This window comes from Pelodiscus sinensis, chromosome 18, assembly GCF_052426305.1.
Source record: "Pelodiscus sinensis isolate ZL-2025 chromosome 18, ASM5242630v1, whole genome shotgun sequence".
In the NCBI taxonomy this organism is placed as follows: Eukaryota; Metazoa; Chordata; order Testudines; family Trionychidae; genus Pelodiscus; species Pelodiscus sinensis.
Window position 1 is genome coordinate 3,720,439 of NC_143069.1, and position 27,832 is coordinate 3,748,270.

The 27,832-nt window shown below is 59.4% G+C and overlaps 1 protein-coding gene across 2 annotated transcripts; it reads left to right on the top strand.

The window, feature by feature from the left end:
• Window positions 1–5,151: 5,151 nt before the first annotated feature.
• On the top strand, window positions 5,152–27,429 carry GIPR (gastric inhibitory polypeptide receptor). Of its 2 annotated transcripts, none has more exons than XM_075915344.2 (14): window positions 5,152–5,537; window positions 11,981–12,164; window positions 12,999–13,140; window positions 14,688–14,795; window positions 15,044–15,165; window positions 15,622–15,719; window positions 16,304–16,460; window positions 17,206–17,365; window positions 18,385–18,445; window positions 20,853–20,922; window positions 21,514–21,602; window positions 23,969–24,107; window positions 24,563–24,604; window positions 26,099–27,429. In XM_075915344.2, exons 2-14 carry the CDS (start codon window positions 12,108–12,110, stop codon window positions 26,435–26,437), a joined length of 1,584 nt encoding a protein of 527 aa, XP_075771459.1. In that variant the 5' UTR covers window positions 5,152–5,537; window positions 11,981–12,107; the 3' UTR covers window positions 26,438–27,429. The 2 variants fall into 2 exon arrangements, with proteins under 2 accessions (XP_075771459.1, XP_075771461.1); XM_075915346.2 differs by having other exon boundaries at window positions 5,169–5,537; window positions 13,041–13,140.
• The last annotated feature ends 403 nt before the right edge of the window (window positions 27,430–27,832 follow it).

Here is a 27,832-nt window from a genome sequence, read left to right on the forward strand (position 1 = left end):
AGATTTTGACTCTAATAAATTCTTCAGCGGGCTTTTTCCGCCCTGGGCCCGCCTGTAAATTTAGACTGCTGCTGGAAATAGCTTCCCCTCGCTTTCTCTGGGTCCCGGGTAATAGGTGTTTACAGACATTTACCGGAAAACGGCTCAGCCTCGCACGCGGCGCGAGCGTGACACTCAACCCATCGCGGGCCGCACGCCGCAGCTCATCGGCACGCAGCCGTCCCATTGGCTGTGGATGGGAGGCGGCGGCGCGGGTTCGGCGCCACTCGTCTCGTGCCGTACGCAGGTGGCCTTGAACCCTCGGGCGCCCCTGGGAGGCGCGAGGCAGAACGAGTTGTTCTGGTGCATGGTGGTTTGAGAGCGAGGTTCCCGAAAAACCACCTCCCCCGAATAACAGTTTCGTAAAGGTCACCACTTTTGTGCGAGGGGCGTATCCGCCTTCCCCAGCGCTCTTGGGATGAGAAGGAGGTCAGCTGGGAAATGCTCACTTAAGACAAGTCCCCAACCTGCCGGCTGCCTCAGTTTCCCTAGCTAGATGATGATACCCACTGGCCTCCCAAAGGCTCCGTGAAGCAAGCCGCTCCCTTCCACCCCACAGGGGATGAAGCTACAACAGAGCAGCGCCAAGTGCTGCCAAGTAGCCCCCTTTAATGAGACTAATTGATGCACACGGTCCAGGCCCTGCCCCACCTGGCAAGGATCAGCTCCAGGGCAGTATCTGGCTCCTCTGCTGTTGTCATTGCAAGGGAAGTGTCAGGCTGGGAGCGCACGTCAGCACGGCCACGTGGACAATTGGCCCGGTGAGCCAATTATTGTATTGGCAACGTGGTCTCCTCATCTCAAAAAAGATAGACTGGCATTAGAAAAGGTTCAGAGAAAGGCAACGAAAATGATGAGGGGTTTGGAACAGGTGCCATATGAGGAGAGATTAAAGAGACTCGGACTTTTCAGCTTGGAAAAGAGGAGACTAAGGGGGGATAGGATCGAGGTCTATAAAATCATGAGTGGTGGCGAGAAAGTGAATAAGGAAAAGTTATTGACTTGTTCCCATAATATAAGAAGGTGAGGCCACCAACTGAAATGAATGGGCAGCAGTTTAAAACAAATAAAAGGAAGTTCTTCACGCAGCACATGGTCAACCTGTGGAACTCCTTGCCTAAGGAAGTTGTGAAGGCTAGAACTAGAACAGGGTTTCAAAAAGAACTAGATACATTCATGGAGGTGAAGTTCATGAATGGCTATTAGCCAGGATGGGTAAGGAACGGTGTCCCTAGCCTGTTTGTCAGAGGGTGGGGATGGACGGCAGCATTACCTGTTCGGTTCACTCCCTCTGGGGCACCTGGTTTTGGCCACGGGTGGCCGACAGGCCACTGGGTTGGATGGGCCTTTGGTCTGACCCAGTCTGGCTGTTCTTATGAGCCATGTGTGGACAGTGCTCTGTTAAGGGAAGGATTCTTCCACCCACCTGGCCGCTGCTGCTCCGAGAGCTGGCGTGTTTTAAGCATCAAAGAGCCACAGCTGCAGGGTAGGGCTTAGCTCACAACGCAGGGCACACGGTGCTGCCTCCAGAGCAGGTGACCCGGCAGGTGAGGCTGGCCTGGGATTAGGGAGGCCTGGGGTTCAAGGCCTCGTCCAGCCTGAAACTCGCCTCCTCGCTCAACCCAGCTTGGCCAAGGTCTCCTGTTGATTTTCTCTCTTGCATCAGGCTCATCCTGTGAGGGCCCTGCTGCCTGAGAGGTTCACAATTTGGCCCAAAGCCGCCCCACGTTGGGGGCCAGGCTTTGAACCAGCCTCGGCTCTCCAGAAAACCTGGCGATGGATTTCGGGTGCTTACCAGGGGCTGCTGACAATCTGTCTGCTGTGAGTGGCCCCGGTTTTCGCTCCCTCGGCCGGCTTCCTTCCCCCCCCCCCCGACTTTCCAGCTGCCCAAAGCATGTGCAAATGTGCACCACCAATAGAAATACATGCTGCTGGCTGCGATCAGCTGTGGGCGCTCTGCTAATCAGCTGGGTGGCACCTGAATCTCTCCTGGGCAGCCGCACAAGCACCCAGCTTACAGGGAACACCTCTCCCCACCCTCCCAAAAGGGCACCTAGGGGATGGGAGGCTTGGGGCTGGGGTAGTCCCATCTAGTGGGGAGGGGAGCACCCCCAGCCAGCCCCTTTCACCTATCTGGTGATTCTGTCCCTTTTCTGGTTTTTGTTTTTGTTTTTATTTTTGAGAACAGTCCCATTCCGGGCATCTCCCATTTGTCCTGGCACAATCAAACCCTTAATATGGAATTTGGCGGTCCTAGCTCTTACCGGTTAGGAGGAGTTCTAGAACAAACAGACAAACAGACCGACAGACTCTCAAATACATAGTAGATAGATGATTTACTCAACTAGCACTAGTATGGGCTGTGTCATCTTCCAAAGATATTTTAAAAGCCATCAATGTAATGTCTCCATTATACTCTTTTTTCCCCCCACAAAAATTCAAAAAGACTAAACATCTTGGGGAAAAAACAGAACATTCACAGACTGAAATGCAGCTAAGTCCTCCTTGGGAAAACTGGCTGGCTTTCTCCTGAGCGGCCCTTTGCCTTTTGTCTTGGAGTTACGTCAGCTGTTATTACTGGCTTTGGAAAGTGTCTACCGAGGTGGAACGGATCTAAGTGGTGAGGCCGGTGGACTATTTTTTGTTACTGTTGGAACCACTTGGGGAGTTCCTACAACGGAAGTAGGTCTTGGCCCAGCAATAGAAGCTATACTTGGCTCAATCAGAGAGAAACCCACCGGAAACGTACTGAAAGAAACAAAGACTTCATCCGGAAGTTGACTAATGAAGGTACTCCAGTTGAGTCCTGGAGCGAAGAAGACCAGAAGTGTTTGTTGAGCCAGCTGAAAAAAGATCCACGTGATTTTTACAACTGTACAACAGCGACTTCTGGATTCTCCTCAACCTCTCTGTAGCTTTTATGGACGCCTGTCTTATAAAACACCAAATAGTCTGGTAGCACTATAAAGGCTAACAAAATATGTAGATCAGTGTTTCTTAAACTTCTTAAGATCGAGGAACACCAAACAATAATTTTTTTTTCCATGAGGAACACCCAGGATTTTTTGTTGAGCAAAAAAACCAAAAACCAAAACCAAAAAAAGGTCGGTGGGGATAAAGGGTCCGGGGACAGTTATTGAGAAAAAAAAAGGTCTCCTTCCCCTTTAAGGGTGGCCATTTTGAACTCTGTTGTTCTCCGCGGCACACCTCCAACTGCCTCGCTGACGTAGATGGTATCATGAGCTTTCGTGGGCACAGCCCACTTCTCCAGTTTTGGTTCTGGACATCCGACTGTCCAGTCATCTGGAGAAGTGGGCCATGCACACAAAAGCTCATGATACCATCTACATGTTTCGTTAGTCTCTATAGTGCTACCAGACTCTTTGGTGTTTTATAAGTTTTTCCTGTTACAGACTAACTTGGCTACCCCTCTGAAGCTTATAAAACATCTCCCATTGAGTGGAATGAGGGACAACCAGTGATGGGGTAGCCATGGGATTGGGATGGAGAATTTGAATGCAGAGTAGACTAGCATCCTGTGAACAAAGATTGGACTTCAACGTCTTTACCGTCACCCGTGGGGCTGAACCAATCTTTGAGCCCTGTTTCCTGGGATGCAAGAAATCGGGATGCATCCCTTGCTGCTCACAGTCACCACCAGCTCCCGTGGAGCGTTCTTCATCGCTGGAAAGAATTCTGCGTTCTGAAAGAAGGCACCGTCTCCCTGGCTGTGTGAATGAAGTCAAGAACATCTCAGTTGAAGGCCTCGGAAGAATTGGACACCCAAGAAGCCACCACCAAAGACAAACACGCTGCATTCGAGGACGGGCGGAACCGCTCTTATCCGGCACGCTCTAGTCCGGCAACACCTGTGGTCCGGCAAATTCTCCAGTTCGGGACCGGTTATGTCCCGAGGATGCTGGACTAGAGCCGTTCAATTCATAGATCATTAACAGACCTGTGCAGACTTCCCAGAAGAAAGCAAGAGCCTTCACTGAAGGCTCACGTAGCCTTAGAGTCACTGTGGAGAGTTCTCTGACAACATCCGCTCCATGTACAGTGGCCATCAAAAACAGCAAACAGAACGGTGGGAATTATTAAAAAGGGACAGAGAATTAAACAGAGGGCATCTTATTGCCTCTGTATAAAACCCTGGAACGCCCACATCTTGAATTCTGCGTGCAGCTGTGGTCGCTTCATCTCAAAAATGTAGCTTGGCACTGGAAAAAGTTCAGAAAAGGGCAACAAAAACGAGGCGGGGTTTGGAGCGGCTGCGGAATGAGGCGAGATTCATAAGACGGGGACTTTTCAACTTAAACAGGAGAAGAGTAAGGGGGGATAGGATAGAGGTCTATAAAATCATGACGGGGTGTGGAGAAAGTAGATAAAGAAAAGTTATCTCCTTGCCCCATAACACAAGAAGGAGGGGGTCATCAAATGAAATGAATAGGCAGCAGGTTTAAAACAAAGCAAAGGAAGTTTTTCTGCAGGCAACACACAGTCAACCTGTGGAACTCCTTGCCGGAGGATGTTGTGAAGACCAGGGCCTTAACAGGGTTCAAATACAAACTAGATAGATTCATGGAGGTTAGGTCCATCAATTGCTTTAGCCAGGCTGAAGAGGGATAGTGTCCCTAGTCTCTGTTTGTCAGAGGCTGGAAATGGGTGTCAGGAGAGGGATCACTTGATGATTGATTCCCTGTTCTGTTCACTCCCTCTGGAGCACCTGGCATTGGCTGCTGTGGGCAGACAGGACACTGAGCTAGATAGATCTTTCTGACCTGGTCTGGCCCCTCTGATGTTCTTATGAATCCATGGCCCTTGCCCCTCTGTAAATTTGAACCCCCTCCCCAATTTCAGTTCCTGGGGAGAATACTGCCTGACTTCGGCTGCTGCGCTTGACGCAGGAAGGGCTTTGTTCCCCAACAGTAAAATCATCCGCTCCCAGCTCTGCCCTGCGGAACCCCGGGCGAGTTAGTCCGGAGCTGCGTGCCTCAGTTTCCCCACACCCACCCGCCTGTGTGAAAACGTCAAGGGGCCTATGGGGAAAAAAATGCAGCAGCTGCTGCCTCTAATCCCGCCGAAATCTGATCTTATCTTTCTCAGACACAGGCCCCCTCCGCTCTCGCAAGGGTTAACGTAAGTAGTCACCTCCGAGACTGGCACCTGCGCTGCCCAATAGCGGCCCCGCCCTCGGGCACGGGCTCTCCGCGGTGCGCCCTGGGCGCGGTGGCTGGGGTGGCCCCGGGCTCCGGCGGGACGTGCCATTGAGCTGCCGCGAGGAGGGAGAGCGGAGCCCGGCGAATTCCAGCGCCCCCCCCAACTCTCTTGCATAAACCCCCCCGCTCCTTCCCCAGTCACCCCCGCGCTGCCAGCTCCAGCCGGGCGGGGGGGGGGGGGGGAGCCGAGCGCCCCTTTAAACTTCGCCGCGCGCCCGGGTTGCGGGGCTCGGGCATGGAGGCTGCGGGCGCAAGGCGGCGCTCGGACGGAGCGCGCAGGTAAGGGGCCGCGTCCGCCGGCGGGGGGCGCTAGGGAGCTGGGGGGCGCCTGCCGGGGGAGGGCGCTGGGGAATTCGGGGGAGCGCGAGAGGGTCAGGGCAGCGGGATCGCTTCTGGGGGGCTTTAGGGGGTTACCAGGGCTCCGGCTGCCTGCGCTCCCCCGGCGTCTCTTTGGCACAGCTAGATCCAGCGCAGAGACAGCGGGTCGCTTCCCTCCAAGTTCTGGCCCCTGCCCAGCAGGAGCCACCCGAAATCGGTCTATGGGCACGGGGATCAATCCGGATTCTGGTCTGTGTATACAGGGATCAATCCGGATTCTGGTCTCTGTGTATGGGTCCGTTTGGATTCAGATCCCTGTTTACAGTCGGAGTTCTCTGGTCTCTGTACTCAGGGATCAATCCAGATTCTGATGTGCACAGGGATCAATTCGGATTCTTGTTTGTGTGCACAGGGATCAATTCGGATTCTGGTTTGTGTGCACAGGCATCAATTCGGATTCTGGTTTGTGTGCACAGGGATCAATTCGGATTCTGGTTTGTGTGCGCAGGGATCAATCCGGATTCTGGTTTCTCTCTGTATGGGTCAGTTTGGATCCAGATCCCTGTTTACAGTCGGAACTCTCTGGTCGCTGTACTCAGGGATCAATCCAGATTCTGGTGCGCACAGGGATCAATCCGGATTCTGGTTTCTAGGTATGGGTCTGGTTGGATCACAACCCCCTTTCCAGCGGGGGCCATGTGGACTCAGGTCTGTGTACGCAGGGATCAGTCCAGAATCTGGTCTTTGTCCGTGTGTCATTTTGGATCCAGATTTCCATTTCCAGCAGGGGCCATCTGGACTCTGTGCTCAGTACACAGGGATCAGTCCGGATTCCCGCAGCTCTGCACGGCCACTTTGGATCCGGCCCCCCATGTCCAGCAGGGGCCACCCAGGCTGTGGGCTTTGCCTAGCGGGGTGAGAGTGGGAGGATGTCAAACTCTGGTCTCCTTGCACTCTGGGGTCAATCTACGTTTGGGTGGTGGCCTTCCCAGAGTGGAGATGAACCCTGTATCAGTGCACGCTGGCTCCAGGCCAGAATGTCTCCCTTGATACAAGTGGTGCTACTGCCGGTTAAAGCGATCTGGGCTTGGCCCCACTGGTGTTGCATTTAAAGGGACACGCTTCCAGAAAGGGGGGCTTTAAAAGAGCCACAGAGGAAGCGGGACAGGCCGGAGTTGGGAGAGGGGGTGGGCTACGGAGACTCTCCCAGCCTGGATGCAGAGTCGGAAACCTCTGCCGCTTGGGGGCTGGTGTTTCCAACTGGGATGGAGGGCTGCCCCCTGGAGCGCTTTGTGGAAACTCCAGTAACTGTATGAAGGGCCCAGGAACAATGTTTTCTCTAATTTTTTCTCCACCCATGTGCGGAATAAATTTTGGCGCATGCACCAAGGTGCGTGTGAATGTGCACCACCGGGAGAAACACAGGCTGTCGGCTGTGGGCACTCTGTTAATCAGCTGGGTGGCATCTACATCTCTGTCGGGTGGCCACCCAAACACACAGCTTACAGGGGACCACTGCCCCACAGAGAGGGGGCCACAAAGCAGGCACAGACACAGCGGCCCCCGTCCATGGCATGGGGAGGCATGTGGGCCGGGGCTGGGAGGGCACAAAGGGGGGGGGGCTTGCCCTGTGGATGAATCTGGCCTTCTGCATGGCTGTGAATCAGGCACCACTGTCCCCCCAGGTGGGGCTGAGCTGGGTTTGTCAGGGGAAGCGTGGGGCTGGCGTGTGATGGCTGTTCTGGGTGGGGCAGGGGGTACCCAGCCGGGGCTTTGGACAGCAGGGTGAGTCAATAGCTGCACCCGGGTTCATTCACCCCTCGCAGATCCCTGCGGGGTTCAGACCTGGCCGGGCGGTCTGTGGGGAGGGAACCAGAACAGACCGGAGTTCACCTCCCAGCTGACGGGATTGGGGGTGAGACCCCTGCAGAGGGGCAGGGTCCCCCTGATCCCAGCAACCCCCCAAATACAGGGAGAGGCCCCCCCCCCAGAGAGACTAGCATGCAGCCTTTACCTTCTCGCTGATGCTGTTCCTCTGGCTTTACTCAGGTTCCTGGCCGAGCTGCCCGGGAGTGGAGTGGGAACAGGTGCCGGGCAGGGCGGGGGAGCGCTTGGCTCTTGGCTCCTGTGCCCAGTTGCAGCTGGGCTTTTTAATCAAATCACAATGTTTGTGTTTCGTTTAGACGTGCAGAGGATGGCAGCAGCAGAACATGCCTCTGCCAGGAGCCAGCCTGGGAGGCAAAGCCAGGCTGGCCAGGGAACTCGGGGTGTGATAGAGACGGGCCAGAGGAGACGTCCCCCTCGGAGCTGGGAAAGGAACTCAGGAGTCCTGGGCTCCTGGCTCTCTTGCTCTAACCACTAGGCCCCATTCCCCTCCCAGAGCTGGGAAAAGAACCCAGAAGTCCTAGCTTGCATGCCCCCTCTGCTCTGACCACTAGGCCTCACTCCCCTCCCCTCAGGCATCCTGGCTCTTGGTGCAATACCCTGCCCCCCAGACCACGTAGCCAACACTTCCCCCCCCCCCCCCTGTGGCTGCGTGACTTGGCTGGGTGCAAGGGACCATCCCACATGGAACAGAAGGGGGGGGGATGAAACTTCCACCCCTAGGCCTTGGTGTGCAAGGGCTTCTAATGGCTCTGGCCAGAGAGTCCCTTGCTCCCCAGGGGCTGGTTCTGGGGTCCCCACCCCCGCCACCCTCCCCCCGCCAGCTCGGCTCTGACGTGAGGGGCCGGATGCCGGGAGACGCTGAGAGTGAACATTGATTTTTTAACTTCCCCGGTGGCTTTTAGCCGAGTAAATATTATTGCGCAGCGTCCGGGGAGCTGGCGGGTGATTGATTAGAGATGGGAACACGGAGCAGCTGGTTTGCATGGCTGGCTCCGGCTGCTGCGTTCCTCCCCTGCCACCTCCTCAGTGGCGGGGAGCGTAAGAGGGGAAGCACTGCCTAATGGTGAGAGCACAGGACTGAGCATTAGGACTTCCATCCACCCCCATATACACCCACATCTGTCTGTCCATCCGTCCTTCTGTCCTCACACACACCCATCCATGCATCCATCCTTCTGTCCTTCCATCCATCCATCCATCTGAGCCCACTCATCTCCTTACCCATATATCTATGCATGCATCCCGGCACATACACATCCCTCCATCTCCATACACACCCATCTGTCCACCCATCTCCCTACACATTTGTCCTCCCCTGTCCACCCCCTCCCTAAACATCTGTCCACCCATCTCCATACGCATCTGTCCACCTGTCCACCTATCCATCGCCTTACACATCTGTCCACCCATCTGTCCATCCAACTCCCTACACACCTGTCCACCCATCTGTCGATCCATCTCCCTAAACATCTGTCCACCCATCTCCATACTCATCTGTCCACCCATCTGTCCACACATCTCCCTACACATCTGTCCACCCGTCCACCCATCTCCCTACACATCTGTCCACCCGTCCACCCATCTCCCTACACATCTGTCCACCCCTTTCCATACACATCTGTCCTCCCCTGTCCACCCCTCCCTAAACATCTGTCCACCCATCTCCATACACATCTGTCCATCCATTATCCATTCCTCCTCACATTACACCGATCAGTCTCTCCAATCCCAGCTCTAGCCTTTGGTCTCTCTGTCTGCAGTGAGTGTGTGTGCGTGTTGGGGGGGCTGCATGTAGCTTACACGCTGCAGCACGGCCAGTTCACACGTGGCCACCAGCTGGTTGGCTTTGCTGGGGCAGTGTCGCTGGGGCCCCTTCTGCTCTGGGAGCCGGGAGGCGCTTTGCTCAATGCTCGGCGCTCCCTTTCCGATGGAGGCTGAAGGCCCAGCCCGGAGGGCTCCAGGGAGCCGTGCCGTTGCATCCAGACAGGATGGCCCTTGGAGCTGCCCAGCTGTGAGGCAGCGGCGGGGGGGAGGTGATGGAGCCTGTGCATGGTGCCCCTCGCCTCCCAGCCTGCTGCCTGCTTGGCTGAGTGACCCTCCAAAGGGGCCCAGGGGTCGGGGCAGGTTCTCGAGCACCCACAGCCCCACCGCTGCCCGGTGCAGGAGCGGCCATGGCTCTGGGTGCAGACAGAGCCTCCCCGTCTCCCCGCTGCCGACGCAGCACCCAGGGCTGCCCTGACACTGAGCTCCCATACGGGAAGCTGCTGGAGGGCTTGGCGTGGGCAGGGTCCCTACCCCGGCCTCTCAGCAGCCCATCCCAGGGACAAAGTCCAAGGCCAGCCACGCCGATCCCCGTGTGTCCTGATCTCAGACAGGGACGCCACTCCCCGGCTAGCCCCAGAACACGCCACTCCCCAGCAGCAGCCGCATATCCGGGTGTCTGAACCAGAGGCACCAGCAGGGGCCTGGCATGGGTCAGAGGGGGGACTGGGGTGTCACTGACTGTCTTGCTCTGGGGGCAGCTGGTTTCAGTGGTTTTCTACCTGGGGTTGCGGAAACCCATCTCCTCCATTTCCAAAGGGGCCGGCCCCTCCATTCGAAATGTTTGGGGCCCACAGATGCAAGAAGGTGGACCCCCCCCCAGCTCCAGAGTGCCTGGCTGTGCTCCCCGTGGGCGGAGCATTTGGGCAGCCGCTCAGGAGAGAGTCAAATGCTGCCCAGTGGATTCGCAGAGCGTCCACAGCTGGCAGGCTGCGTTGCTAAGGGTGGTGCACATCCACACGCGCCTTGGCGCACGGAACAAAATGTATTCCGCGCACGGATGGAACAAATTAGAGGGCGCCTTGGTGCCTGCCCTCTGACTCAGTTCCCGGCCACTAGAGGGTGAAATCCCACTCACTAGGAGAACTGTTCCTCTCCCCAGACATGGCAACTTTGGGGCAGAAACTGCTGTGGGGAGTCTACCTGTGCGATACCCTGCCTTCCCAGCCCCCAGCCCTAGTAGCACCCCCTGGAGGAGTCAGCCCAGCTAGGCCAGCCTCCTCTGACACGTAACACCCCAGGACATCGGGGCCGTCCTGGGCCCATTGAGCTGGTGCTGGGCTGCTGAAGGGTCCGAGTTCAAATCCTCCCCCCTCCCTCCCCCAACTTGTGGGTCTGGATTCCCTTGGGAGTTCGTTATTCCAGGCCTTTGCAGGGGGGAGTTGTTATAAGACAAGATGGGGGGGGGGGGGAATTTGCTAGTCAATTGAGGAATGACTCCTTCCCCTCCCAGAGCCAGGGGGACAGAACCTGGCACCCAGCCCCCTTGCTCCAACCAGTGGACTCCACTCCCCCTCAGTGCAGGGGGTAGCACCCAGAGGCTTTGGCTCCCAGCTTCAAACCTGGCCCCATCCCTCAGAGCTAGGGAAGAAGCAAGACAAGCCGCCTCGAGGGAGATGTTCCCCCAGGGCCTGCCCTGGGGCCAAGAACGCCTCGGGAGCATGAAGACGCCAGGGAAGGGTTTGCACGTGGATGCTGAGCTCTGGCAAACTCGGCACGGGGATGGCCGCCTCGGCCCCAGGAGCTAAGGGAGGTTCTGGCCCATGGGGCAAGAGGAAGGGCTGGGGGGGCAGCCGTGCCAGGCTGAGGGTGGCTCTTTCTTCAGGCCTGCGTCTCTCCCATCCCCGGGAAACTGGGCTTGGCAGGGCCTTTCCGCCTGACAGCGCCCGCTCCGGAGAGGGCGCCCCCCCGCCTCTTCACCGTGGTAACCCCGGCAGGGCTGCGTCAACACCAGCCTCTCGGCGGCAAAGTGCCTCGGGGCTCTTGTTTGGGCAGTGAGTGGCACCGCGGGGGGCGAGGGGGCGACAGTTCGGGAGGAGACAAGAGGCTCTACGGCCTGCCCGACACTGGGCGGGGTGGCACGTTCCACCCCAGAGGTGGCCGCATCTCAGCGCCAGGCGAGAGAGCCATGTGGAAACAGCCCCCTCTAGGCAGCACGGGACTCTTCTAGGGGCAAACCCACCCAGCCCTCAGGCTCCAAACTGCCTCCTTGCCTGCCCCTAGGCCTGTCTGTGGATCTCAGACCCAGCCTCCCTGCCCAAAACCCCCGATCCTCCCGCCCGCTGTCAGGTCTCGGGCGAAGGTCCAACCCGCCCACCCGTGTCACTCAGCCGGGGTCCCGGACACGTTGAATGTGCCCTATAAATAGCCCCTTCTCACCAGCTGCTGCTGCTGAGGGTTCTCACGGGAACCAGGCCCTGCTCTGGAGGGTGGGGAAGCCGAAAGGGCTGGAGCCCGGCTTGCAGGTGGGATCTGTCTGTGCCCATCCCCGTGGCATCAGATCCCTTGGCAGGCAGGCCGGGTGGGCTGAGCTCACGGCCTTGCCCCCAAGGGGGCTGCTGGAGAGCGGGGCCGGTGCTCTGGGTCTCTGTTCCATCGCTGAGACTGGCAAGAAGCCCAACATGCCCCCGGGCCCCGCGCCAACCTCAGCACCGGGGACTCCCCCTTTTCAATCCGTTCCTGCTGCTTCCCCCTAGGACGCCTCTCCCCGGGTGCGCCCCAGCTCGGCTGGAGAGGGACGGAGACGGCTGCCGGCAGCCACGCCCGCAGGATCCCTGAGCTGGACGCTGTGCACTGGCCTCATGACTGCACCGCGGCCGAAGCATGTGGGAGCCTCTTACTCTCTTCCTGCTGCTTGTGTCGCTCCGGGGAACAGCCGAGGTGAGATTGCGCCCCCCCCCCCCCCCGCTCTCCTTGGCTGGCACGCAGCTCAGGGCCTCCCCCCACGCCACACCCCTCGCTGTGGTGCAATACTGCACCGCCACCGGGTTCTGCCCTGCTCCCTACAGCGCCCCCTTCTGGGAGAGGCCGGGGCTGCAGTACCCACAGTCAGGATCTGCCTTGCTCCCTACAGCGCCCCCTACTGGGAGAGGATGGGACTGGAGTAGCCAGGGGCTTTCCCCACAGCCAGGGTCTGCCCTGCTCCCTACAGCGCCCCCTGCTGGGAGAGGCCGGGGCTGGAGTGCCCACAATCAGGGTCTGCCTTGCTCCCTACAGCGCCCCCTGCTGGGAGAGGCCGGGGGGCTGGTGTACCCACAATCAGGGTCTGCCTTGCTCCCTACAGAGCCCCCTGCTGGGAGAGGCGGGGGCTGGTGTACCCACAATCAGGGTCTGCCTTGCTTCCTACAGCGCCCCCTGCTGGGAGAGGCGGGGGCTGGTGTACCCACAATCAGGGTCTGCCTTGCTCCCTACAGAGCCCCCTGCTGGGAGAGGTGGGGGCTGGTGTACCCACAATCAGGGTCTGCCTTGCTCCCTACAGCGCCCCCTGCTGGGAGAGGCGGGGGCTGGAGTAGCCGGGGGCTCCCCCCACAGCCAGGGTCTGCCCTGCTCCCTACAGCGCCCCCTGCTGGGAGAGGATGGAACTGGAGTAGCTGGGGACTCCCTCCACAGCCAAGGTCTGCCCTGCTGCCAACAGCGCCCCCTGCTGGGAGAGGTTGGGGCTGGAGTAGCCAGGGGCTCCCCTCACAGCCAGCTTCTGCCCCACTCCCCACACAGCTCCGTTCCGAGCCCTTTGCCTTGGACCCCCTCCCGTTGCAGGCGAGCTCCTCGGAGAAGACAGCCAAGGACACGTACGCAGCCTGGAGGCAGTACCAGCAGGAGTGCGAGCACAGCTTGGCGGAGGAGCCGTATCCCACAGGTGTGGGGAGCGGGGTGTCCCTCCCAGGCCGGGGCTGGGGTCGGGCCCCTGGGTCCCTCGAGAGCACCCAGCGCTCGCGGGTGCAGCCCAGCCCCCCTCCCGGCATGTCTTGCCATGTGTGTGAACCCATGTCAGGCATGTGATAGCATGCTGGCGTGGTCCGTGGGCATCCATGAGCGTGGCTTGTCTGTGCGTGGCCTCTTCTCTGTGTTTGCACAGCAAGTTTCTGTGCGAGGTTCACACGTGGGGACATAATTTGCACATCTGTGTTTGCGTAGGTGAGTCTGGGCGCGTGGTTTATACTCGTGCGTGTAATTTGCACAGACCGGTGTTGGCACAAGTGAGTTTGTGTGCGTTTTACATGCCTCGTGATTAGCATGTATGATGTAGTGTCAGGGCCTTGCTGGTTGCGGTGCTTGGGCTGTGGGCTGTGGGTGACCCCTACTGGCCTCTGTCTGTAAGCACAGCCCAGCGGGGGGGGGGGGGGCGCTTTGAGGGCCCCCATGATAGTGACCAAACCGGTTCTACCGGTTAAGGGAAGGGAGGGAACAAAGGAAGTGAGAGTTGGGGGAAGGGGCAGTTGCTGGCTGGAATCATGAAGGAGACAGACTAAAGGGGGGGCTGGGAGTCTAGGGGCCCAGGGACCCCATCTCAAGGGGTCTGAGGCATCCTGGCCCATACTCCTGCCGCCACGTCCCGTCTATGCTGTGCTCCATCCTGGAAAAGCAATAAACCCCCTGGCTACGTCTACACTGGCATGATTTTCCGGAAATGCTTTTAACGGAAAAGTTTTCCATTAAAAGCTTTTCCGGAAAAGCGTGTCTAGATTGACAGGACGCTTTTCTGGAAAAGCACGTTTTGTGGAAAAGTGTCCGTGGCCAATCTAGACGCGCTTTTCCGCAAAAAAGCCCCGATCGCCATTTTCGCGATCGGGGCTTTTTTGCGGAAAACACTACCGTGCTGTCTACACTGGCCCTTTTGCGCAAAAGTCTTTCGGAAAAAGACTTTTGCCCGAAGGGGAGCAGCATAGTATTTCCGGAAAATCACTATCGATCTTACATGAGCTCATCAGTGCTTTTCCGGAAATTCAAGCGGCCAGTGTAGACAGCTGGCAAGTTTTTCCGGAAAAGCGGCTGATTTTCCGGAAAAACTTGCCAGTCTAGACACAGCCCCTCTGTTCTACTGGCTGGTGGAGTCTGTTCTTGCTGCTACGGGGCTGCATGTTCGGGGGAACTCTGCCACTCGGCCACAGCACGTAATCTGTGTTTGAATAGGCGTGTTTGTGGGTGTGTTTACACACCTGCCTGTGATTAGCACATCTGTGTTTGCACAAGGGTGTTTGCGTGCATGGTTTACACCCGTGCCCGTGATTTGCACATACCGGTGTTTGCACAAGGGAGTTGGAGTGCCTATGTGGCTGACACACACGTTTGCACAGGCCTGCTTGCCGGGCATGGGTCACACACGTGGGAGTGTGATTTGCACACGGCGTTTGCCCATCTCTGTGCTGGTGTGTAAAGCCACCTCTCCTCTTGGCCCCCTCCCAGGCCTGGTGTGTAACCGGACCTTCGACATGTACGCCTGCTGGAGGGACACGCCACCCAACACCACCGCCATGGTGCCCTGCCCGTGGTACCTGCCCTGGCACGACCGTGGTGAGTATCCCTTCCGCCGGGGCTCAGACCTCCACACGCCCCTTTCCCGGGTCCACCCCTCGGCCGTCCTGCAGCGACCTGCTCTCTGGGCCGAAGCTGTCGCTGATCTTAGCTGTAGCGGGTGGGACCGTCACGGACTCACCCCCGAGGATGCAGACCGCTTGCAGGGGGGGGTCCCTTGCATGGGGGGTCCGTGGTGGAGCCCCTCCTCACCTGCCCTTGGCTCCCTCTGATCTCCTGCCCGGCAGTGCGCGGCGGGTTCGTGATGCGGCTCTGCGGCCCAGCTGGCCAGTGGGTGATGGACGACTCGGGGCTGCCCTGGAGGGACCACTCACAGTGCGAGGATGTCAGCACAGACCACCCCTTCCAGGTGGGTGCCAGAGGCCAGCGCCCGGGCTCCTGCAGTGTGGGGGGGTTGCTGCGGGAACCTGGGGTGCAGGGTTGGATCCGTCGGTGTGTAGGAGCCCGCGACAGCAGAGGGACTGCAGGGGCCAAGACCGTCCCAAGCGGGGAAGCAGGTTCCCAGAAGTGCAGGGGCTGGGGCGGCCGCCCCAAATCATCCTAGGGCTCTGACAGGGGCCACAGTCCCAGGGTGGCCAGCAGTAAATGGGTCCCGTGCCCGATGGCGTGAAATCTTGTGTGGGCCTGTGCTTGGCTCTTCCCCCTGCCGGCCACAGGCCGCGGCTTCCCAGCCTGGCTCCGTTTGTAGATCAGTGCAGACCCCCTGTCTGCCTCCCTGCCCTTGCTCCCAGCATCTGGGGTGGGGCGGCAGGAGGGGGCGCAGGGAGGGGCATGGAGCTGGGCTTGATCCTCCGTCACTTTGCAGATGCGGCTCCTGGAGCAGTTCCGACTGATGTACACCGTGGGCTACTCCCTCTCGCTGGTCTCCCTGCTGCTCGCCTTGCTCCTGCTCCTAGCATTCAGGTAGGGCAGCGCCCCCGGGCATGTTTTATCGGGAGCGGGTCCCTTTAATGAAGGGCCTGATCCTGGATTTGCTCCCCGTTTGCTGGAGGAGTCACTCTGGTTTGATACTCCTTTTGCTCTGGGTGTGCGCCATGTGGACGGGATGCAAGGAGCCAGGCCCACTGCAGCGCTACAACGTTGCTCGGGGGGGGGGGGCGGGGCTTTGAGAAGGGGACTGGGGGTGGGGTGGGGGTGCAGTGTAGACACTCCCCGAGTGACCCGGGCTGAAACCGGAGTAAGCCAGACTGGGCTCAGGCCTGGACGACTCCTCTTGATGTTCAGTTATTGGCACCAGGCTGTCACTTTCTGCCCTTGGTCAGTTTCGCTCCTGGTGCGTCAATGTCTCGCGCACGCTGGCTGGGCACAGGGGTACTCCTCAGCGCCAGCTGCAGGTGGAGGCCTGACGCTCAGCACAAGGGCCCAGGCCTGGCTCCGAGCCCGGGGACACTTGCAGACACTCAGTGCAGCTGGTCGCAGTTGGCAGTGTCAGCGCCGGAGTGTGGCTGCCCCCCATCTCCCCCCCTCCAACTCCCCCCCATTTGCAGAAAGTTGAGGTGCACCCGCAATTACATCCACGCCAACCTCTTCCTCTCGTTCATGCTGCGAGCTGTCTCCATCCTCACCCGGGACGCCCTCCTCCGCGTGCGCTTCTCCAAGGGCCTGCTCTACGAAGGGGACCTCTTCCAGCTCCTCGGAGACCAGGTACCGCCTGGCCGGGGAGTATGGCTCCAGCAGCTTCGCCCCCAATTCACGCCGGGACTTGGGAAGGGGGGATCCAGCCAGCTGGGCCAAGTTCCAGGTCCCCCCATCTCTCAGGGAAAGGAATTCCATGTGGGGCGCCGTGCCCAGTGCATGGGGGGTGAAAGCCAGGGGACTCCTAAGATCGGCGGCTTGGCAGGCTAGGCCAGACCCCACCTGCCTTAAATTCGCACTGAAATTCATGGAGCTGGGCCAGCTGCCATAGGCGGTCGGTGAAGGCAGGTGGTCAGTGAACCCACCTCCAGCCCCGCCCCTTCTGTTAGGCCACGCCCCTGGGAGGCGGGGCAGAGGCCACACATGTGCTCCCCCTTCCAACTACGGGGAGGGGAGGGGAGCAGGCGCGCGCTAGCCACAGTCTCCCAGCCCCACGGGAAGGCACGCTGAGCCCCACCCAGCCTGCATATCCATGGGGTCTCCCCACCAAAGAGTCAGGATGAAAGGCAGTCTAGGGAAACTGAGGCTGGATTGTGGGCAAGGGGCCAGGCTTGGAGATCCATGGGGCCAGGGAATTCCTCCTCCCCCAGAGGAAGGACTGGGAACTCATCCCATGGGCCAAACCATGGGGGCACAGATCGTGGGAGATGTCCCTGCCCCGAGCAGGATGGAGTGGCCGAGCCGGGATGCGGCTCCTCCGCCCGCCACCCGCCAGCGCTCCCATTTCTCTCGCCCTCTCTGCTCCGCCCCACAGGCTGTCGTTGGCTGCCGCCTGGCCCAGGCGCTGACCCAGTACTGCGTGGGGGCCAACTACTACTGGCTGCTGGTGGAAGGGCTCTACCTGCACAACCTGCTGGTGCTCATGGCCATCTCGGAGGAGAGCTGCTTTGTGGGCTACCTGCTTGTCGGCTGGGGTGAGTGGGGCCAGGGGGATGTGGCCGGGAGGGGGCACGGTGGAGGTTGGGCCGTGCTGGCTGGGGCCCAGGGAGACCTGGTTTGGTGATGCTGGGCAGTGCTGGCTGGGAGCACGAAAGGACCCCAGGATCTGTCTGCAGCCGGCAGCCCCCCGAAAGAGTCCACTTTAGATGCTCCCCCTGCCCAGCCCCGCTCTGCTGTCCACCCACAACCCCCGCAGTGAGTCTCGGCATCCCGGCAGGCAACGCCCCAGAGTCCTACCTCTACTAGCACGGGCAGCGACTTTCTGATTTCCCTGCGGGTGCCTGACCCCACCTCTGCCCCCGCTCCACCCCTTCCCCCAACGCCCCGCCCCACCCAACCGCTTCCCATACCATTCCGCCCCTCCCCTGAATGTGCCCCACCTTAGCACTGCTTCTTGCTGCCCCCTCCTTTGCCCCCAGCACCTCCTGCCTGCCCCTGAACAGCGGGTTACAAGTGGGAGGGAGGTGCTGGGGTGGGGGGGTGATCTCTGGGGCTGGCGGGTGGGTGTGAACACCCCTGTTTTCCTTCTGGGGCACCCACGGAGTCAGTGTCGCTAACCACTAGCGCTCCCACCAGCGGCAGGGAGGCACCTGCTGGAGAGGAGGGGCAAATGCTATTGTGCCTGATGCTGCATATAGTGCATAGGTTCCCAAATGGGGGTGTGAAGAAATTCCGGGGGGGGGGGGCGCGAGGCGACCCAGCCCCACTGTAAATCTCCCTCCAAGAAAGAGCCCAGTTCTGTCCAGTAAAAAAAGACCATGTGAAAATGGCCACCTTAAAAGGGCAATGCCTGCTCTGCTCTTAAAAGGGCAACTTTTTTTTTTTTTTTTTGCTCGGCAAGTTTTGCTGCAATTTTGGGCGGGGGGAGGGGGCATGAGGGTTTCTCAAAAATCAAAAAGTGGGCATGATGCCGAAAAGTTTGGGAACCACTAATGTAGTGGGCCATCTCATGGAGAATGAAATTCTTAACTTCTGCGTCTGTCTCTCCCTGCAGGAGCCCCCATCCTGTTTGTCATTCCCTGGGTGATCATCAGATACCTCTACGAAAACAACCAGTGAGTCCAGCCAGCGGGATCCCTTTGGCTTGGGTGTGGCACAGAAAGGACGTGGTTGGAAGTCTTGGAAGGCAGGGGAACAATTTCACACTCGGTTTTGTTTTCCTCACCAATGGCCAGGTTTTCATTGAAACCCCCTGTGACGTAGTGGGGGTACCTGGCTGGTTTCTATGCGGCTGGCTCTGGGGTAACCCCCACTGGCTGCCGTGGGTACCACGACCCAGCAAAACAGGATGAGTCACTATGCAAACCAGTGGCCAGACACCCCCCATGGAGAGGAACAAAGGAAGGTGGAATGCTGCCCTGGCTGGGGGGCAGGGCTGGAAGAGAGTTAGTGAGTTGCTGGCTGGGAGCATGGAGGAGATGGGGGACCCCCAACACGCCGTCACACCCCCAAAGCCTGATTTAAAGGGAATGTGTTTTATGGTTTTCACCAGAATGTCTCATCCTCGGGTCCCAGAAACAGGGAGCAGAACATTGCTAAAAATGACCGGTCCCAGTTTGATGAAAAAGTCACTTCTTTACAAAAAATTGAATCAAACACCCTGAACAGCTCCAACCTGAGACGGACGCCAGTATCCCCATCCCTATTCCTGCGCCTGTGTAAATCTCTCTGGGCACCGGAGCTCGCTGCTTTTGCATTGCTGGGCAACTCCGGATCCGTGCGTCTAGAACTGGAACCGTCTGCATCTGGAGCATCTGCTAATGGGTTAATTCTGTGAGCCAGAGCGAGTAGCAGATCTGAGGCTCCCATATGCTCCAGCCACCTGAGGGATTTAGGACAGAATTTCCTCCCCTCTCCCGGTGTATTCTGGGGTTGGGGCTTTTTCATCTCCACCTTCTGAAGCATCAGGGATAGGCACGGCCAGAGATGCGACCCTGGTCAGGGCGTGCCAGCGAGGGCAACCCCCAAAATTGTCTCACAAGCTGTCTGGTTCTTGATCCCATGCTCAGGGTTGAACTAATCACCAGATATGGGGTGCAGAAAGAACTCCCCCCCCATCAGGTTGGCTGTGGTTGTGGTGGGGGTGTAGTCACAGTCGTCCCCTTGGGGTTGTTCCCCAGTGTGCTGCCTTGCTCTATGAGGATCCCTGCCACCGTGTCCTACTGGGTCAGAACCTCTGGTCTCCCTCAGCCAAGGCAGAGTTGGGGTTACCACCCCGCCTGCAGAGCAACACAGATACTAAACCAGCTCACCTCCGGGAGGAGGACTTAGTTCTAGGCTCAGCACCCAGAAAACTGAACCCGCAAAGGGGATGAACCCCTCCAAAGAAACCTGTCTTTTTCTGGGTAAAACTTTTACACAGGAAGAAGCTCATAAGATTAATTCCCTTTATCAATGAAAGAGAGATATGCACAGTGGTTGCTCCCCCCGGATACCAGTTATTTACACTGGCTTGTTAATAAACAAAGGAGCTTTTATTAATCATAAAAAGCAGGATTGAAGTGGTTGCAAGGGACTGCAGACAGATCAAAGTAAGTTACTACATTAAAATGAATAGAAAGCGCATGGCTGATTCTAATCCACTAAGATTATCCCTGGTAAAAGCTTCCAGTCAGAGTTGTTCTTTTGCTCTGACTTGAGTCTTCAGCCCTCTGCAAAGTTCCTTGCATCCTCTCAGTTTGGACCAGGCAGTTTCCAAAGCTAGCCGGAGACATGGGATTTCCCATTGCTTAATAGACTGTCCCCCATGTTGGGAATCCTTTGATTGCTACCACCACCCCTTGTTCCCATGGAAAAACACCAGGTTCAAGATGGATTCCAGCACCAGCTGGTATGGCCACATGTCTTTCTAGACCAACCACCGTGTGGGCTGACAATTCAAACAAGGCTGTTTCCGAGGCGCTGAGTTGATCACTGAGCCTTTAGGCTTCCGGGACACCGGTCTTAGCACATTTCAAACTATACGCAGATTCACACTTCATCTTCCCAGCCTCACAGACAGGATACACGCGCCAAAAGAGGGTACCCGGATCCAGCAGACTGGAACTATAAGATGGGGATGTTACATGACCTGTCTTGCATAAAGCATCTCCAAGCTATGCATGTTCATATTCACAAGCCGATTCTTATAAGGCATGGGAGGGGGGGCTGTCATAGTATTCTTGGGGGATTTTTTTTTGTCTTCCTCTGCTGCAAGGGGCATGGATCACTGAATGAACCCCCGCTCCTGGGGCATCAGATCCTCTTTGTTCTTTATTACGTGACCCCAGTGGGGAGCAAAGGCCTGTCCTCAGCTGCTTGGGGTCACAGACAGAATCTGTGCTCCCCAGGGGAGCAGCCCGTGGTGGGGGGAAGAGAAGGTGGGTGCAGTCTGGGAGGCTGCTTCCCTCCTGCCACCCCCCCCCCCATCCTGCTGTGCAGCTTCGTCCCGCCCGGCCAGATTGACTGGAGTTGGTTTTCCAGGTGCTGGGAGAGAAATGATAACATGGCCTATTGGTGGATCATCCGCTGCCCCATCCTGCTGGCCATCCTGGTGAGTCACAAAGCCCCTACGGCCTCCGCCAGCAGGGGGCGCTGCAGGGAGGAGGGTGCTGGATGTATAGGGATCGTCTAGTGTCTCCAGTCCCAGTGTTGCCCTCTAGGGGGCGCTGTGGGGAGGGAGCGCTGGATGTGGAGAGAGCACCTGGTGTCTCCAGTCCCAGTGTCATCCAGCAGGGGGCGCTGTGGGGAGTAGATTGGGGCACTGGGTGTGAGGGAGGTTCTGTGAGGAGTGGGGGGGGGCAGTCCCAGTTGCTCCAGTCCTGGTATCCCCCAGAAGGGGGCGCTGTGGGGAATAGATTGGGGGTACTGGCTGTGGGGGGAAGGGGGTTCCGTGAGGAGCGGGAGGGACACTCCCAGTTGCTCCAGTCCTGGTCTCCCCCAGAAGGGGGCGCTGTGGGGAGCAGGCGTGGGGTACTGGCACTGGGGAGCAATGCTGTCTTCCCCCCCATGTACAAACACCTCCCCTTCGTAAACACCAGCCCTGCTGCGGGGGCTCCCAGCCCATCCCCAGGGCAGAGGGCACCAGTGGGAACTGATGCCCCCGACCTCCCCACCCCCGGGTGACCCCCTCTGTCTCTCTCAGGTTAACTTTGTCATATTCGTCCGCATCATTAAGATCCTGGTCTCCAAACTCCGGGCTCACCAGATGCGCTACACGGACTACAAGTTCAGGTAGGCAGGGGCCAGCCCTTGTGGTGCCCCCGGCCGGGAGTCCCAGCTCCCTGCGGCAGCATCAGCTCCAGCTCTTCGGATCTGGCAGGCTAACTGTGCTCGGGCCTGGCTGGGCCTTGGGTGGTACCATCCCCAGCGGGGCAAATCCAGGGCACAGAGCAGGGACTCACTAGGGATGCTCTCCCCTGGCAGTCGGTGCTAACCCCAGTACCTCAGTGTGGCCCTAGGGGGCGCTGTGCTGCATGGAGTGGAGCTGGGGCTCACTAGGGGGTGCTCTCCCCTGGCAGTCGGTGCTAACCCCAGTACCTCAGCATGGCCCTAGGGGGCGCTGTGCTGCATGGAGTGGAGCTGGGGCTCACTAGGGGGCGCTCTCCCCTGGCAGTCTGTGCTAACCCCAGTACCTCAGTGTGGCCCTAGGGGGCGCTGTGCTGCATGGAGTGGAGCTGGGGCTCACTAGGGGGCGCTCTCCCCTGGCAGTCGGTGCTAACTCCAGTACCTCAGTGTGGCCCTAGGTGGCGCTGTGCTGCATGGAGTGGAGCTGGGGCTCACTAGGGGGCGCTCTCCCCTGGCAGTCTGTGCTAACCCCAGTACCTCAGTGTGGCCCTAGGGGGCGCTGTGCTACATGGAGTAGAGCTGGGGCTCACTAGGGGGCGCTCTCCCCTGGCAGTCTGTGCTAACTCCAGTACCTCAGTGTGGCCCTAGGGGGTGCTGTGCTGCATGGAGTGGAGCTGGGGCTCACTAGGGGGCGCTCTCCCTTGGCATGCACAGCTGGCCCCACTGCCTCAGTGAGGCCCTAGGGGGCGCTGTGCTGCCGGGAGTGGGATGGGAGCTCAGAAAGGGGCACTTGTGACGTGATCCCCAGGGGAAAACCTGGCACGGTGGAACCACCATGGCCCAGATTTCTCCAGCCCGGACTGTCGCACACAATGTTCCACTAGCCCAACCCTCCGGGCCCCGTGAGCGCTCGGTTCCCCTTCTGTGGCGCCCACCCCAGCCACGTGACACGGATGCTCTCGGAGGCGCTCGAATCCGACAGCGAGGGACCCCTGGCGTCCCGGCAATACACCAGCGGCGACTGCTCCAGCCGCTCCTGGGCAGTGCAGGCTCGTGAATTCGTTTGCCAGGCAGTCCAAGGACAGAGACCAGCCTTTGCAATCGGAGCGAAGAGTCGCCAAGCCCTTCCGCCGAAACCACCCTGGTTTAGATAAGCGGCCGAGATACCAGCTCCAGAGAGAGATTGTAGGGGACTAGAGACGGTGGACTCAGAGCTCTTACCTACACAATCCAAATAGAAACCGTCTCAGTTCTAACCCTAGCAGAGAGCCATGTGCCGGAGACCTTTCCTGCCAGCAAAATAACCCCTCCCCCTGACAAGGGAGAGCGTCTCCCCCCGACAAAGCGCTGTCCACCCCGCCGCTTTGATCCGTCAACCCTTTGTCCGTCGGGGGGTGTTTCTTCCCCCACAGACCTGATGGACAAAAGTGCAGAGTAGACGAAGCCGGAGCAACACTGGAATCTCATAACAGCCTGGGACCAGGGTCCCCGGCCTGCAGACGATCTCCCAGGGGTTGAGATGGGGTGGGGGGGAGGGTCTCTGTCCCTTTTTTATACTTTCTTCTGGCTGCTAGAAGGATCCTTGCTGGGCCATGGTCAGGTTGACTCCACTGCTCCTCCTTGCCGCATGGGACAATCTTCAGACACTCGAGAGCCAGGGCATGCCCGCTCGGGCACATCAGACCGGAGTCCCAAAATCCCCTTCTCCAGGGCTGTCCCTGGGGGGTACGGGACCCAGGGCAACACCTTCCCCGTGCAGACACCACCCCTGCCCCACACCCTGCAGGGCGGGAGCTTAGGCGGTGCTGGGCTGCAGGGAGCGGGGGAACAGCAGGGGGCGCTGGGCTGCAGGGGGCATGGCAGTGGCTCAGCAGGGGGCGCTGTGGGGCACGGAGTGGGGTAGGGGTCCAGCAGGGGGCGCTGGGTAGGGTTGCCAGGTGTCCGGTATTCTAACAGACCGTCGGGTTTTTGCGCCCTCTGTCCAGTAAAAACATTCTGAAAATACCGGTCGGTATTTTTGGGGAGACCATCTGGCAACCGTAGCGCTGGGCTGCAGGGGGCAGGGCAGTGGCTCAGCAGGGGGCGCTGTGGGGCACGGAGTGGCATAGGGGTCCAGCAGGGGGCGCTGGGTAGGGTTGCCAGGTGTCCGGTATTCTAACAGACCGTCGGGGTTTTGCGCCCTCTGTCCAGTAAAAACATTCTGAAAATACCGGTCGGTATTTTTGGGGAGACCATCTGGCAACCGTAGCGCTGGGCTGCAGGGGGCAGGGCAGAGGGGGACTTGACCCCGCTCCCCTATTGCTGTCTCCCAGGCTGGCCAAGTCGACGCTGACGCTCATCCCGCTGCTGGGCATCCACGAGGTGGTGTTTGCCCTGGTGCCGGAGGAGCAGGCCCAGGGCACGCTGCGCTACATCAAGCTCTTCTTTGAGCTCTTCCTCAGCTCCTTGCAGGTGGGCAGCGGAGCCGGGCCCCCAGGGCTGGCAGGGCGGGGGCTGCGGCAGGGCCCACCCTGCCCCGGGGACACGGGACAAAGGGATCGCCCTACACGGGGGCTGCATTTGAGTTCTGGGGCCTCTCAGGTCGGACATAGGCATGACCCTAGCACCTCCCCAGCTATGTGGGGCACTGTCAGGCCAGCCCCCCCCAGTCCCTTGCTCCCAGGGGCCCATGGGACGCAGCTGTGGGGCTGCCAGCTTTGCAGAGAGCCAGCGAAGAGCAGCCCCACACCCGCCTGTGGTTGGACGGGGGAGTGGTGGGTTCCCTGGGCACAGAGACTCTTCAAAGGGAGCCTCCCCCTCCTCTCCACCCTGGGGTACCCCCAGGCAGGGCCCCTCCTGTGCCGACGCCCCCTGGTGCATCCCGAGGAGCTGGGCCCAGCCCTGCCTTATCTGCTCTTGTCTTGCAGGGTCTCCTGGTGAGCATCCTCTACTGCTTTTTGAACAAGGAGGTAGGTTCCCCTCACTCTGGGGCAGGGCTGGCTGGCCTACTTCTGAGTCCCATTAACCCCTCCCGCACCACCATGCTGGCTCCCCGGCGAACAGCTGGGGGCCCATCCCAGACGCCAGCGAGAGAGAGAGAGAGAGAGCCCAGCCCATGAGAGCCGGCAGGGGGCAGAGGCGAGGTGTCGCTCCTAACCTACTGCAGGGGGGCAGGGGAGGGGCTGATCCCGAAAGGCAGCGGCTGATCCCTTGGCAGGGCAGAAGTGGCTCTTTCTGGGCTGGGTCCTCCACTGGGGTAAATCAGCTGAATTCTGATGAACTACAAGGGAGCTCTGCTCATTGACCCCAGCTGGGATGTGAGCCCATTGGCCTACAGCCCACTGACATGGGCTGGGATCTGGCCCATTGACTCCCATGAACCCATTGACCCCAGCCGGGGTCTCGTCCATTGATCCCAGTGGAGCTACGGCCCATTGACCCCAGCCGGGGTCTCGCCCATTGATCCCAATGGAGCTACGGCCCATTGACCCCAGCCGGGGTCTTGCCCATTGATGCCAGTGGAGCTACGGCCCATTGACCCCAGCCGGGGTCTTGCCCATTGATCCCAGTGGAGCTACGGCCCATTGACCCCAGCCGGGGTCTTGCCCATTGATCCCAGCGGAGCTACGGCCCATTGACCCCAGCCGGGGTCTCGCCATTGATCCCAGTGGAGCTACGGCCCATTGACCCCAGCCGGGGTCTCGCCCATTGATCCCAGTGGAGCTATGGCCCATTGACCACAGGTGGGGTCTTGCCCATTGATCCCAGTGAAACTACTGCCCATTGAGTCTCGCCCATTGATCCCAGTGGAGCTACGGCCCATTGACCCCAGCCGGGGTCTTGCCCATTGATGCCAGTGGAGCTACGGCCCATTGACCCCAGCCGGGGTCTTGCCCATTGATGCCAGTGGAGCTACGGCCCATTGACCCCAGCCGGGGTCTTGCCCATTGATGCCAGTGGAGCTACGGCCCATTGACCACAGCTGGGGTCTCGCCCATTGATCCCAGTGAAACTACTGCCCATTGAGTCTCGCCCATTGATCCCAGTGGAGTTACGGCCCATTGACCCTAGCTGGGGTCTCGCCCATTGATCCCAGTGGAGCTACGGCCCATTGACCCTAGCCGGGGTCTTGCCCATTGATCCCAGTGGAGTTACGGCCCATTGAGTCTCGCCCATTGATCCCAGTGGAGCTACGGCCCATTGACCCCAGCCGGGGTCTCGCCCATTGATCCCAGTGGAGCTACAGCAAACAATTTTCTGGGCATCCTGCTCTCTCTGCTCCTCTCCGTGCACAAGACCCAATGGGATGGCAATACCTCACCCTCATTCACCCCACGCTGGGCTGCGTGACCCCTTCTTGCCCTGCTGTGGCCTCCTGCTGCCCCCCCCCCCATGAACCAGGGTCTCCTCCCTCCTGGGCATCACTTAACACCCCCCCCACACTTTGCTCTGCTCTGCTCCAGGTCCAGTCTGAGATCGGGAGGAAGTGGCAGCGGTTCCAGCTGGGCATGCTGGAGAAGCACCGGCCGAGTTGCAGCCGCGGGTCGTCCTGCCACTGCCAACTCTGCAAGCCCCCCCAGGGCAGCTGCCCCCGGTCCCCCAGCCACCTGGGGAAGGGGGGGGCCGAGGCGGACTCGAACTCCAGCTGGGAGAACTCCTTGGGCAGCTCCCAGCGGCTGCGTTGCCCCCCCACAGGCAGCAAATCCTATGGCTACCTCCCCGTCCCGACGCAGCCAGAGGGCAAAGAGCTGCTCCCCAAGGCCAGGGGGCCTACGGGCAAGGTGGCAGAGAGCTGCTGTTGAGATCAGACGGGGAGCCGGGAGAGGGGAGCCAAGCTGGGGACTCTGACTGGCATTCCCTGTCTTGGGCGAGGGAGGCAGTTGCTGCACCGCTAGAGTTGGGGGGCTTGGGGGCTGGGGCACAGCCCAGAGGGTCTGCAGGACCAGTGTCCCCGCTCGGCCTGGTAGCCTCTCGGCAGGGGGCAGTTCCCCCGGGTGCGCCCATGGATAAATGGAGTGGGCACGAATGAGTCCACTGTGGTCCCCAGATGCACGTCTCCTTGGGCCTGAGGGGGACGCCTCTGGCCCCCTGGGAATCCACTGCCCTGTTGGGGCCTCCCTGGCTACTGTAGAGCCGGCATAAGGGCCCTGAGCTCCACCCGAAGTGTAGCAGTGGCTCGGGGCCGGCCCAGAGTTCACTGCTCCCTCTGTGGCTATTCTCTGCCCCCAGGGACTATAGGGGGCAGATTGGAGTGCACTGCCACTGTGGTTATTCTCTGCCCCCAGGGACTATAGGAGGGCAGCGAGAGGGTGGGGCTGGAATCCACTGGCCTCTAGGTATTGCGCCCTTGGTTAGAAGATGGAACAGCAGTTAGGTTGCCCTGAGGTCCCCTAACAGAGAATAGGAGCCAGGCAGGGCCTAGTAAGCCCCTCAGAGCTTAAATTCATCTCCAGCCAGTCTCGCCTCAAGTGCTGAGCTGGGGAACCGGGCCTCTGAGGCGCGGCCACCTCTTTGGAACCGTCTGCGGCTCTTGGCCTCGGCGACGTCCTGCAGCAGCAGGTTCCACAGGTTAACTGTATGTGGTATTAAAAAAGCATTGACTTTTGTGGTACGTGTTCCCTTAGCATGTGAGGGGGCTGGAACCTACAAAGCCACAGGGCATTGCCTGCAACTGTACAGGGCTTATAGAGGTGAGTGAGAGGGGAACCTGCATCCCCCAACCAAAGCTAACACGAGTGCAGGGGGCCAGCTACCAGTTTAGCCCAGGATCCTGCCGGACTGGGACAATTGGCTTTTCACACCTGGTGTTCCACCTCCAGCTCTAGCACAAGCATGTGAAGAACCCACATGTGCCTCGCCCCCTCCCACATTGCTCTACCCTACACCAGAGCCTCAGGCAGGGGGTGGAGGGAGTGGAAGAGCCTCCAGAAATTGCTCCTGCGCCCCACCCTCGCCTTTTAAAGAAATAAAATAAAACAGCAGCTCATTGCTACAGCAGCAAAACTGCATTAACAAGGCAGGGCGCTGCGTTCTAGCTCGCCCACGAGGCAGGGGCTGCACGCCTGCATCAGGGTGGGCCCTGCAGGCGTTAACTCCGTGGCTGGGCAGAGGGAGAGTACAAGGACTGCTTCTGGCAGGTGGACAGCTCCTCGCTTAGCTCCAGTGGCAGCGCCTGGGGCTAAGAGAAGGTGAGATCT

Bases quoted from the DNA above. Each gene is read 5' to 3' on its own strand.
- GIPR (XM_075915344.2), top strand. From the start codon at position 12,108: ATGTGGGAGCCTCTTACTCTCTTCCTGCTGCTTGTGTCGCTCCGGGGA. The intron at 15,720-16,303 runs GTAGGGCAGCGC...CCCCATTTGCAG, and splicing joins CTCCTGCTCCTAGCATTCAG to AAAGTTGAGGTGCACCCGCA. The intron at 21,603-23,968 runs GTAGGCAGGGGC...GCTGTCTCCCAG, and splicing joins TACACGGACTACAAGTTCAG to GCTGGCCAAGTCGACGCTGA.